General features: G+C 40.5%; 1 protein-coding gene across 6 annotated transcripts; it reads right to left on the reverse strand.

Moving 5' to 3' along the window:
* Positions 1-6: 6 nt before the first annotated feature.
* Positions 7-10377, reverse strand: LOC109932531 (IDNK gluconokinase). Of its 6 annotated transcripts, none has more exons than XM_048593515.1 (5): positions 10347-10377; positions 10082-10112; positions 3399-3485; positions 774-817; positions 7-482 (listed from the first exon to the last, which is right to left on the reverse strand). In XM_048593515.1, exons 1-5 carry the CDS (start codon positions 10367-10369, stop codon positions 134-136), a joined length of 534 nt encoding a protein of 177 aa, XP_048449472.1. In that variant the 5' UTR covers positions 10370-10377; the 3' UTR covers positions 7-133. The 6 variants fall into 6 exon arrangements, with proteins under 6 accessions (XP_048449472.1, XP_020387273.2, XP_048449474.1 ...); XM_020531684.2 differs by having other exon boundaries at positions 10239-10356; XM_048593517.1 differs by lacking the exon at positions 10347-10377 and adding an exon at positions 10226-10300.
* Between the last annotated feature and the right edge of the window lie 212 nt (positions 10378-10589).

Below are 10589 nucleotides of genomic sequence, written 5' to 3' on the forward strand. Positions count from 1 at the left end.
GAATTTTTTTTTAAAAACGCAACTTTGTTCTCCAGGAATGCATGTCACAATGTAACTGGCAATTACTGATGAGGAACATTTATTCCTACAGTACAGTGCAGTCATTTCTTTCTGCTGACCTCCAACAAAAATTCTAACCTAAATGTCTTTCAATCTCAGTCACTATATCTGAAATGCTGTTCTCAATACTAATGTTAATGAAATTCTCAGTCCCCTCTGGTGGTTCTAGTGTGTCAAACTGAGATTGTAACAAAGAAGGTGACATGAAATGTCCTTTTCTACTGTCTAACCTCTTAGTAATCAATTCTATAGGGCCATGAAGATACACAAACAAGATGTTCTTGCTGTAGCCAAGTTGAGATTGTTCCTGGTCCTGTTTTACAGTTGTGTTGACAGCACTCTGCTCACCAGTCAGAATTCTTCGATACATTCTTTTCAGAGAAGAGCAAGCAAGGATCATATTTTCTCCAAATGATTTTTCCCTATTGTTAAATATAACTGTTATTCATCACAAATTAAAAATTCAAATCTACAAATAAATGTAAGATCTACAATCAGGCTTCACCATATATTACAGAATTTCATCAGTACCAAACTAAGTCTTTTGTGATTGAAGCTCAAGCATGAATAGCCTATCATATAAAAGCCAATATTTACATAATACTCATCTGATCAGTAATAGATACATTGAAATGTATTGTTAATGACTACTTTGGCTCCATTACTTAAGTCTATTACCTTATTTGACAAAAAGGTTAAAAGTTTCAGTTTACCTCATTAATATTTCACGCAAAGTGCACAACCAAGGGATTCTATCCTATGACCAACAGAAAAAACAAAATCTTAAAAATTGGGAGGGTATGACTTTTACTTATACAATTTTCTTTAACAATAAAAGGAGAAATTCGGAAAATGTTATTTTCTCTCAAGTTCTCATGCAGTGTTTGAGTACAAAATGTAATAATCAAGTAAAATGGCTCTCCTCTATCACTGCAATTGGCTCCCAGAAGGTACACATCAGCTTTCAGGTCAATTCATTCTTGCAATTTTTGCATATTCCAGCAAGTTGTCTTCTGACTGCCAGCTGAGATTTTGAAAACCAGGGGTGCCTCAGCACTGTGCCACAATATGACACCATTTACGAAAAAGTTTATGAATAAAAGAACCTTCATTACAATTTCATCAGTACCATTTGCTCATCAGTTCCAGGTATTTACATTAATTTCGCACCAAGTGCACAATCTAATTCTTCACTGCAATGAGGCTGTTATATCTGGCATATTACACAGTCTTAAACATGTTGTTTTATAAAGGAAATTTATTTCAACAAGAGATTGTAAGCATAAGTCCAGTTGTTACAGGCCAGTCAGTTTAATTTTAGAATTAGTAGCCACTTGGGGAAAAAGCTTGCTAATTTATGGAGACTCAGTATGGATATCCAAAAGGGGAAGTGATCTTTTGAAGAGGTAACTGAAAGGATTGTTGATGGTAATTATGTTGATATGGTACACATGGGCTTTCAAAAAATATTTGAAATTATGCCACATAATTGACAAAGTTACATCTCAAGTGATAGAAGGGGCAATACCAACTTGGATACAAATTGCCCAAGGGATAGGAAATAGAAAGGGTCAATAGATATTTTTGAGGCTGGAGAAAGGTTTGTAGTGGAGTTCTCCAGGGGTTGGTATTGGGAACCTTGCTTTTCCTGATGAACTTAATGGGGTGCAGGAGCACAGGGATTTGGATGAATTACTGAAGATGCCAAGATAGGTGGTGACATCAGTTAATAAAATATTCAGTATCCTGGACTTTATCAATAGAAGCTGTAGTACAAGAGCAAAGAGGCGATACTGAATTTGTACAAGACACTGATTAGTCCCCAGCTACATTATTTTTTATAGTTCTGGGTGCCACATATAGGAGAGGTGTGAAGATGTTGGAGACTTATAAAAAAAATGGTTTTAAGGACAACAAACTTTAGTTATGAGAATAGTATGGAGAGGTTAGGGGAAAGAAGACTAATGCAATCAAAGAAGTTTTCAAGATCATGAAGTCTGATTAGAGTAGATCAGGAGAAACTAAGAGGAAGAAATAAAAAGGAAGTAAGGGATGCTTGTATTTCAAGCAGATCAAGAGTGATTCCTTCTCCCAACCTACTTGGTCCGCCTGCTTCCCTAACCGTAAGACCATAAGACATAGGAGCAGAAGTTAGGCCATCAACCCATCGAGTCTGATCAGCCATGATTGAATGGCAGACAAGTTTCTCAACCCCATTCTCCCACTTTCTGCCTGTAACCCTTTACTCCATTGACAATCAAGAACCTATCTGTCTTAAATATGCTCAGCGACCTGGTCTCCACAGCCATCTGTGGCAGTGAATTCAGCCAGAGAGTGGTGAATCTATGGAAGACATTTCTCCTTGTCTCCATTCTAAAGGGTTGTCCCTTTACTCTAAGGCTGTGCCCTCGGATTCCGGTCTCTCCTGCTAATGGAAACATCTTCCCAACATCCCCTCTGTCCAGGCCATTCAGTATTCTAAGTTTCAATTAGATCCCCCCTCATCTTTCTAAACTCCATCGAGTATAGACCGAGTCCTCAAACGTTCCTCATATATTAAGCTTTTCATTCCTCGGACCATTCTCGTGAACCTCCTTTGAACCCGCTCCAGGGCCAATACATCTTTCCTAAAATATGGGGCCCAAAACTGTGCACAATACTCCAAATGTGGCCTGTCAGAAAAATCTTCTACTCTTGGAATTTGTGCCCAGGCCTGGAATCAGAAATCATCACAATCCTCACCCGATTACTAATCCAAATTGACGTTTTCAACTATAGTTGGCCTGTCACATTGTTCTAGATCTTGACTGTGGTAGATTCTGCAAATGGCTTTTAGAGCCAGTTGATAAGGCAAACCTATCAACTGGTTTTAAAAGCTATTTGCAAAACCTACTACAGTCAAGATGGAGACTGTTTCGTGTGTAACAACATTTTTAAAATGTTTAAATGCATTTAAAAATCACACTAGTACAAACTCATCCATGTGAAAAACATGTGGAATCAAAATGTATTAGAGCCATGACCACATCCTGTAAATAAGTGGAAGAAAATAGTGAACAGATTTGTACGGCGAGTTTGTGCTTTTACTTTCAAAAGTTAGACCTTAAAGTTCATAAAAATTCAGTTAAGAGGAAGAAACTGTAGCAAAATTAAAATCCCACCAAACAAAAAAAAGGGCAGTAACCCTCATTAGTGCAGCTTCTTGGGAAATCCTTTGACAAGAAATAGGCAGTAACTGCATCTATATTATATACAAATACCTTTTTGTAAAGATATAGGCAACTGCAGTACTTTCACCAATATGCAAAGAGTGATTGGATAAAGGTAGTTAAATATACCTCATCATCCAGTGGAATTCCATTCATCATTTTTTCTTTGTTTTCTTTAGGATGGTAGTCATCGGCATCACAAAATTTCCATCCTAACTGTTGAAATGAAAAACACCTCAGAACACTTACTAATTTTACTTCAAATCTTGGAAGATAGCTACAGATGCATCCACAAACAATGCTGTTATTCTACTTCACCTAACAGCAGAAGCTTAAGCATCTGGTCATCTGGTCTTGTTTATCTTCTCTACATAACTTGAAGACTTGTGGTGCAGGGGTAATATCCCTACCTCTGGGCCAGAAGCTCCAAGTTTCAATCCCACAAGAGGACTTGTTGGTCATGAAAGGTGTGCTTCCAACATAGCCAAAAAGATTGGTTAACAGCCTGAAATTCTTCCAATATGCCTGATGGCAAATGTTAAGAGCAGAATTTCCTGGTCAGCCATTGTGTAAAAGGCAAAAGCGAGCCACTGCACTACTTTGTCCACAAGCACCGACATATCCAATGGAACTTCAAGGCCTAACTCTTCGGGATGACAGATATAACTTGCAGAGATCAGTAAAATACTAGGGAAAAAATAAGAATTCTGATCTCGAAAGTCTGAACTCGGAAATTGCCAAAGAGCCCACTTCATTTGCATTATGGTAAATAGTATATTTCAAATTTCAAAACAAATGATTGTAGAAATCTGAATGGATTCTCAATTTTTATATTAAATAGAAATTGGTGGAACACTAAATTAGAGCTGCGAAGTTATCTGTTGGCTTGTTGGTAAATGTTTTGCTAATATGCAAATTGAAGAGGAACTGCTATGTGCATATTCATTTTCAGGAGGCTGTGGAGGTTGATGAATATGCTTTGAGTATACATCTGGTTAAAAAAGTAAAAAAGGGCAATGTTATGAAACAACTCAATAGATGATCTGCTCGTTGGAGAAGTAGTAGAAAAAAGTGCTATAAAACACTGAAGAGGAGAAAAGACATCAACTTATAAAAGCAAAAAATTCTGGATTTGGAAAAGGATAGCTTGTCTCCCTGTGCAAGTATGCAAATTGAATACAAGATGCTGTTCCACAGGGGTGGCAGGGGAAGGGGAGGAGACTGAAGGAAGATGTCTCTTTTCAGTACAGAACTGGCAGAAGTGTGGCAACTGGTAACATATGTGCTCAAAATTGACCAATGCAATGGGTAAGGGGTCAAAATCATTCAGAATTAATACGGTGTCCAAATGAATTCTGCTCATACCTGTGTTTGGGGATTCTCTAAAAGCAGAGAGATCAGCTACCATAACAGCTCCAGCTCTTACTATACCAGCATTTTGAATTACACAACTGCTATTGTACTGTGAGCCAGATACTGTCATGGATGTTTGCCTGATCTTTTTCAACTTAACATGATGGTGTGCAGCCTTAGCATATTCACTTTGGCATTCAAACCTTCTAAATATCACAATGATCAATGGCGGGGTGAGGGGGTTGATAGCCTACTCATATTATCGCTGGACTGTTAATCCACAGACCCAGATAATGTTCTGGGGACCCAAGTTCGAATCCTGCTACAGCAGATGGTGCAATTTGCATTCAATAAGTATGTGGAATTAAGAGTCTAATGATGACTGTGAATCCATCGTCGATTTTCGGAAAAATCCATCTGGTTCACTAATGTCCCTTAGGGAAGGAAACTGCCATTCTTACCTGGTCTGACCTACATGTGACTCTGGACCCACAGTAATGTGGTTGACTCTTAACTACCCTCTGGGCAATCAGGATGGGCAATAAATACTACCCAGCCAGCGACACCCTCATTCAGTGAATGAATAAAAGAAAAAACTACTTTCATTACAGTGCCATCATCCACTTCTGACTTGACTTCACCCATAACCACTGTAACCTGCCTGCTTCCTCTCCACCTATCCCCTCTTCTATCCGCCTCCCACTCTCTCCCTATTTATTTCAAAACCCCCTTCCCCTCCCCCTTTTCTGAAGAAGGGTCTAGGCCCGAAACGTCAGCCTCTCTGCTCCTATGATGCTGCTTGGCCTGCTGTGTTCATCCAGCCCTGCACCTTGTTGTCTCGGATTCTCCAGCATCTGCAGTTCCTACCATCTCTGATGCAATTGTTACCTACAGCCTTTCCCTCAATGCATTCTTTTCAATACTTTAGAAGTTCAACTTCTGTACACTTAAAATCTCTACCAATTTCTCCAGTCGATATTCCCAGTCCCGTATATCCATCACCTCTGCATTCACTAAACCCAGCAATATTCCCTACACAGAATGCACGGTTTTGAACATTTTCTTGTTTGGTATGTTCTCACTCTTATCTTTACAACTTCCTCCTGCCCAACATCCAAGCTTGCACCTTTCATTCTTCCAACTTTGGTCAACGTACAACTCTCAACATCATCCCGTCACCATCCCTTTTGCTACTCCTTAGCTGTTATGAACTACGCTTTATTCTGGAAACATCTATCTTACTACATTGAACCCCACTTTTAACAGCTTCTTCAAAGAGTACCCTTTGAATTCCATTGCTTTAGTTTCCTAGCATAGTGTTCATTCCATTTTTTGTCAAATACTTCAAAATCAACATCAAAATGTGTTGTGTCAGTATCAAAGTTTTTGTAGAATTCTAATTCCATTATGCCACACGAACCTTACAATGTGCAATTACAATGAAACAGATTTTTTCTAGCAAATCACTAAGCTTTCTACTTCTGTTCACCATCCCAAAATTATCCCTGCTCATTTGAGTAGGCAGGAAGACAGAATTATTGAGCACACAGAATATAGCCATCATGCACAACCTGCATTGCTACACTGTCCTCAACTTAATCTCTGACCAAACTGAATACCAAAGGTGCTCTGAATCAACAAAGATCATCATCAGCAGTCCAAGTTATAAAATGTAATAGAGTGTAAAGGCGAAATCAGAGAATTTACATTTACTTTGTCAGTCTCTAGTTTTTGCCATTGTCTTTCAGTACCAATGTCATTTTGGAAATAAGGCCAGAGACCGTAAGAAATAAGAACAGAAGTAGGCCATTCGGCCCCTCGAGCCTGCTTCGTCAATCAATAGGATTGTGGCTGATCTGACGTTCCTCACGTCCACTTTCCCATTACCCTTGATCTCTCCTACTGATCAAGAATCTCTCTCTCTCAGCTTTAAATGTACACAAAGACTCTACCCCTATGCCACAAGAGAGCCTGATAGGTCACCACTGCCTTCCAGTCAAAAAACTAGCCAACTTTCTTACCTGTCAGAGGAAAGTGATCGGGAAGGTGGTGTGTTATGGCTCTTAGCTGGCTGTCAATTGACCATATAAGAGCCTTAATTGGCAGTAGATCCAGAAGGTTCCTCATGGATCATCTCACCTAAAATTTGGTCAGGTACTGGGAAGTAGGCGAGTTTCTCTCCTGAGCCAACTTGTCCAATTATTTGTCCTTCTTACCATCTCCGGGGAAGGATAAAATACAGTCTATCATATTTGAACATAGCCTTTAGGTGGACTGCCCAATGCAGCTTAAAAATTGCAGCCATGATTTTAAACAACCAGAGAGTTAGATTAAAGAGATTCACTGTATCTGATCTACAGACTACTTGTTACAACTTCACACAAAAGAATTAGTTGATTGTACTGCATATTTTAAAATATTACATATTTAATAGAAAATTGTACAATCCAATTTAGAGAAAAAATCAATCTTTAAGGATATAACAATTAAAATTCCATTCATTTAACACTAAATCTGAGTAAATGGTTTTATTAGTTAAAGTAAGGCAAATTAACAGGAATAGTACAAACAGCACGCTTAAGGACTTTAGCTGATTGAGAAGCAGATTTGACTTATCAACACATATCTTGACAGATGCTACTTAAGAGAATGTTTTAGATTTCTAGGGCATCATGACAGGATCATGGGACTGTAGCCATAGAGAAGTTACGTCTCCATTACAGTTCTACATTTGCCATTGATCATTTGATTTCTATTTTTATGTTACAGTGCCCTACTAGGGGTTAACTTGTTTAAGGATTATTTAAAAAGCGAAGAAAATTTACCGCACAGGAAGGCACTAATGATCATGCCTATTCCACCCATTTTAATCTCACATCCTAGCACTAGGTCAGTAGCCTTAAGGTTACAGCACTTAAGATTGAGACAGACAGCAACAGCAGCTGCAACTTCAAGGGAAAGAGTGGGCAAATGGAAATAGTTTTGGATAATTCTTGCAAAGAGTTAGCAAAGATACAAAGAGCTGAATAACCTCTTGTATTGTAATTCTCTAGGTACTGGGTGCACATTCTGGGAATTAATTATCAGCAGTGGAAGACAAAGAGGACTTTATGAAATAAGATTATAGCTATAAACACTGAATTTAACTGACAATCATGAAATGACGGTCAGACTAGGCTAAGACACACAATCAGCTCTTTGATTGCACTGTTCAATAAAGAGCTGTTACAATGTTTGCAGCACATTAAGGACTACCAAACAGACATCAAGTGGATGGAAAACACTAGTTTTACTTTTGTTAATCTTTTTTCTTATTACGCACTTGTGTTAGGCCACATTTAAAGTGAATGCCACCACCTGGTGGTGCAAGGAGCAAAGGCACACTCCATCAAGATACGTGTCACAGAAGCAACAGAAGGAAATAGCATTTCTGGATGTGTTAACCATGTTCGGGGCCCTACCTAGCTCCGAGTAGGCCAACCCAAACCCTGCAGCGGGCAGAGACAGTGGCTAGATAGGGCCTTCAGCTCCGGTGCTCCTCCGCTCCCTGCTCTTGGTGCTGGTCTGTGTCCCACTCCAGACGGGGCCCCAGAATCCACCTTGCCTCCTGACTCCTCGTCAGCAACACAGTGCCTGATGTTGGCATCACGGCCCATGGGAGGCTTCCTGTGGCCGGGTCAGGTTGCTGGCTACTTCTGCCCACAGGTGGTAGCCATGTTGTGCTTGGTATTCACTTAGCTTGTATTAAGTCACTAATGTGACCTCAGCATGTGTGTCCAATGCAGTTAGTGCATTTAACAGATGATGAAGTGAATATAAACGACAGAAAGGAAGTGAGAGCTCTGGAAAGGGTGCAAAAGGAGATTCACCAGGATTTTGCCTGGGTTGGAGAGTTCAGTTATGAAGAAAGATTGGGCAGACAGAGACTTTTTTCCTTGGAGCAGAAGAAATGGAGACAGGACATGATTGAGATACATAAAATTGAGGGGCATAGATGGGGTAGACAGGAAGAAACTTTTCCCCTTAGATGGAGGATCAATGGCCAGGGGCACAGATTTAAGGTAAGGGGCACAGGTTTAGAAGAAATGAGAGATAAGACCTTTCACACACAGGGCAGTGGAAATCTGGAACTCACTGCTTGCAAGGGTGGTAGAGGCAGAAGTCCTCATAATACGCAACTAGTATTTAGATATGTGCTTGTGATGCCAAGGCATACAAGGCACTGGTCCAAGTGCTGGAAAAATAGGATTAAAACAGGTGGTATTTTGACCAGGGTGCACATGATGCGCTCCAAAAGCCTTTTTTTGTGCTGTAGATCTCTATGACCCTAATACGATTTTGCTGGATTGCCTATGTGAAGTGAAGCAAAACGGCACGATAGGTAGGACTTCATAAACTATTTTCCACCATGACGCCATCTTAACTCACCATCACATTCTTGACGTGAATTAAGGATGGACAAAGGCTGGTCTTGCCACCAATGCCCAAATTCCATTAAAGGATAAAAACAAAAACTCAGAAATTAACATGACTTCAAACACCAGCAAGATGAAAAACACCACTGAAAGGACATTTAACATTTGGTATATTGAAGTTTATGGAAATGATTTTAATATACTTTGTGACAACATTATTTCATATACACATTATATGTAGATTTCAACCACTCCATCACTCAGTCAGCAAACCCCCTCCACAATTGCCCTTCTTTATCACTCAGCAGCCCCACGTCCCAAACCACCCCCCATCCCACACACACAAAGCCCCTGTTCAATCACCACCCATCCACAGTCAACAGTTCAACCATGACTCCCTATGCAGCAGTTAGTCAGCCATGTTCTGAGTTTTTAATGCACGGTCAGAAAGCTTGACAGCTGCTGTGAATGGCAAGAGTGGGGTTATAGGGCGGCAGCCAGTTAAAAGGGCCAGGGTTCCAGAATCGCGTCGGACTGGGGTGATGTGGTCAGGGAACTGTAATTGTCAGAAATCCGTGGTATGTGCAAGGGTGCAGGGAGGTTAAGGAGGTTTGTTGTTTCTTGGAAGGAGAGACAACTTAAAAATGTTACCCAGGATGCAGACTAGATTTTCAATCCTCTAACTTTTCCTGGATAATTTAATGAAGTGAACACTCTAAATTCATCTGCTTTTAATGGATTCTTTCGAAGAGTTCAGGTGAAGGTGAATGTGAATTGCCCTGCAGACTCCCCTATTTACTGGGCAATTCCCAGAGTTTAACTCCGGTTTTGCTCTACTCTACTCCCATCTGGCCGAAGGAATATCCAGGCTAAACTTATCACTTTCTTTTCTCCCTGCAGCAATGTTTATTGCTTTACAACCAGTTGCTTCGAGAGAGAGTTGCCTCCGGAAGAAAGTAAAAGATAAATTAAGACAACAGTCTTTACTGTAAAGAAAATGAAGAATTTCATCATTTAATTCACAAATAATTGACACAGTCGTACCTTATTTGCGAGTCGTGAGCCCACAGCAGTCCTAGGAGAGAATGAGCATAATGAAAGGCTGTTTTCCCAATACATATCACCTTTTGCAACATTCCTCCTCTCTCTACCTCCCCCCACCCATTCCATTTACTCCCTCCCCCTTACTCTGTTCTCTCACTTGCCGCTGCCGCTGACCCCCATCAGGATTACGATCATCTCCCGGGTCCCTCCGCCCACCCCTTTCGCAGCCATCACGAGATCTCCGGAGCCGAGACTGCACACTCACGCCTGCGCAGTGCTCCAGATCATAGCTTTTTGCTGGAAGGTGGCGGCGGGTGTAACTGTTTATGCCTTCTCCTGGGCAGGCTTTAACAATAAGTTAACCTACACAACGTGCAGCAAGATTCTGTCGGACGGCTGTTAGGGGACACGAGATATCCCCTGAAGAGATGGCTGCTAACATCAGTGTAAAACCCTTCAACAGAGGGACAGTAATGTTAAGCCAGTGCTTTCTCATCCGCAGTGACTA

This window comes from Rhincodon typus, unplaced genomic scaffold (assembly GCF_021869965.1).
Source record: "Rhincodon typus isolate 14 unplaced genomic scaffold, sRhiTyp1.1 hic_rhity00003005, whole genome shotgun sequence".
In the NCBI taxonomy this organism is placed as follows: Eukaryota; Metazoa; Chordata; class Chondrichthyes; order Orectolobiformes; family Rhincodontidae; genus Rhincodon; species Rhincodon typus.

Excerpts from the sequence above, each read along its gene's own strand:
- LOC109932531 (XM_020531683.2), bottom strand. The coding sequence starts at position 10,207 with ATGGAATGGGTGGGGGGAGGTAGAGAGAGGAGGAATGTTGCAAAAGGT. Across the intron at positions 3,486-10,081 it reads GCTCACGACTCGCAAATAAG|TTAGGATGGAAATTTTGTGA; the intron begins GTACGACTGTGT and ends TCATTTCAACAG. Across the intron at positions 818-3,398 it reads GAATTCCACTGGATGATGAG|GATAGAATCCCTTGGTTGTG; the intron begins GTATATTTAACT and ends TGTTGGTCATAG.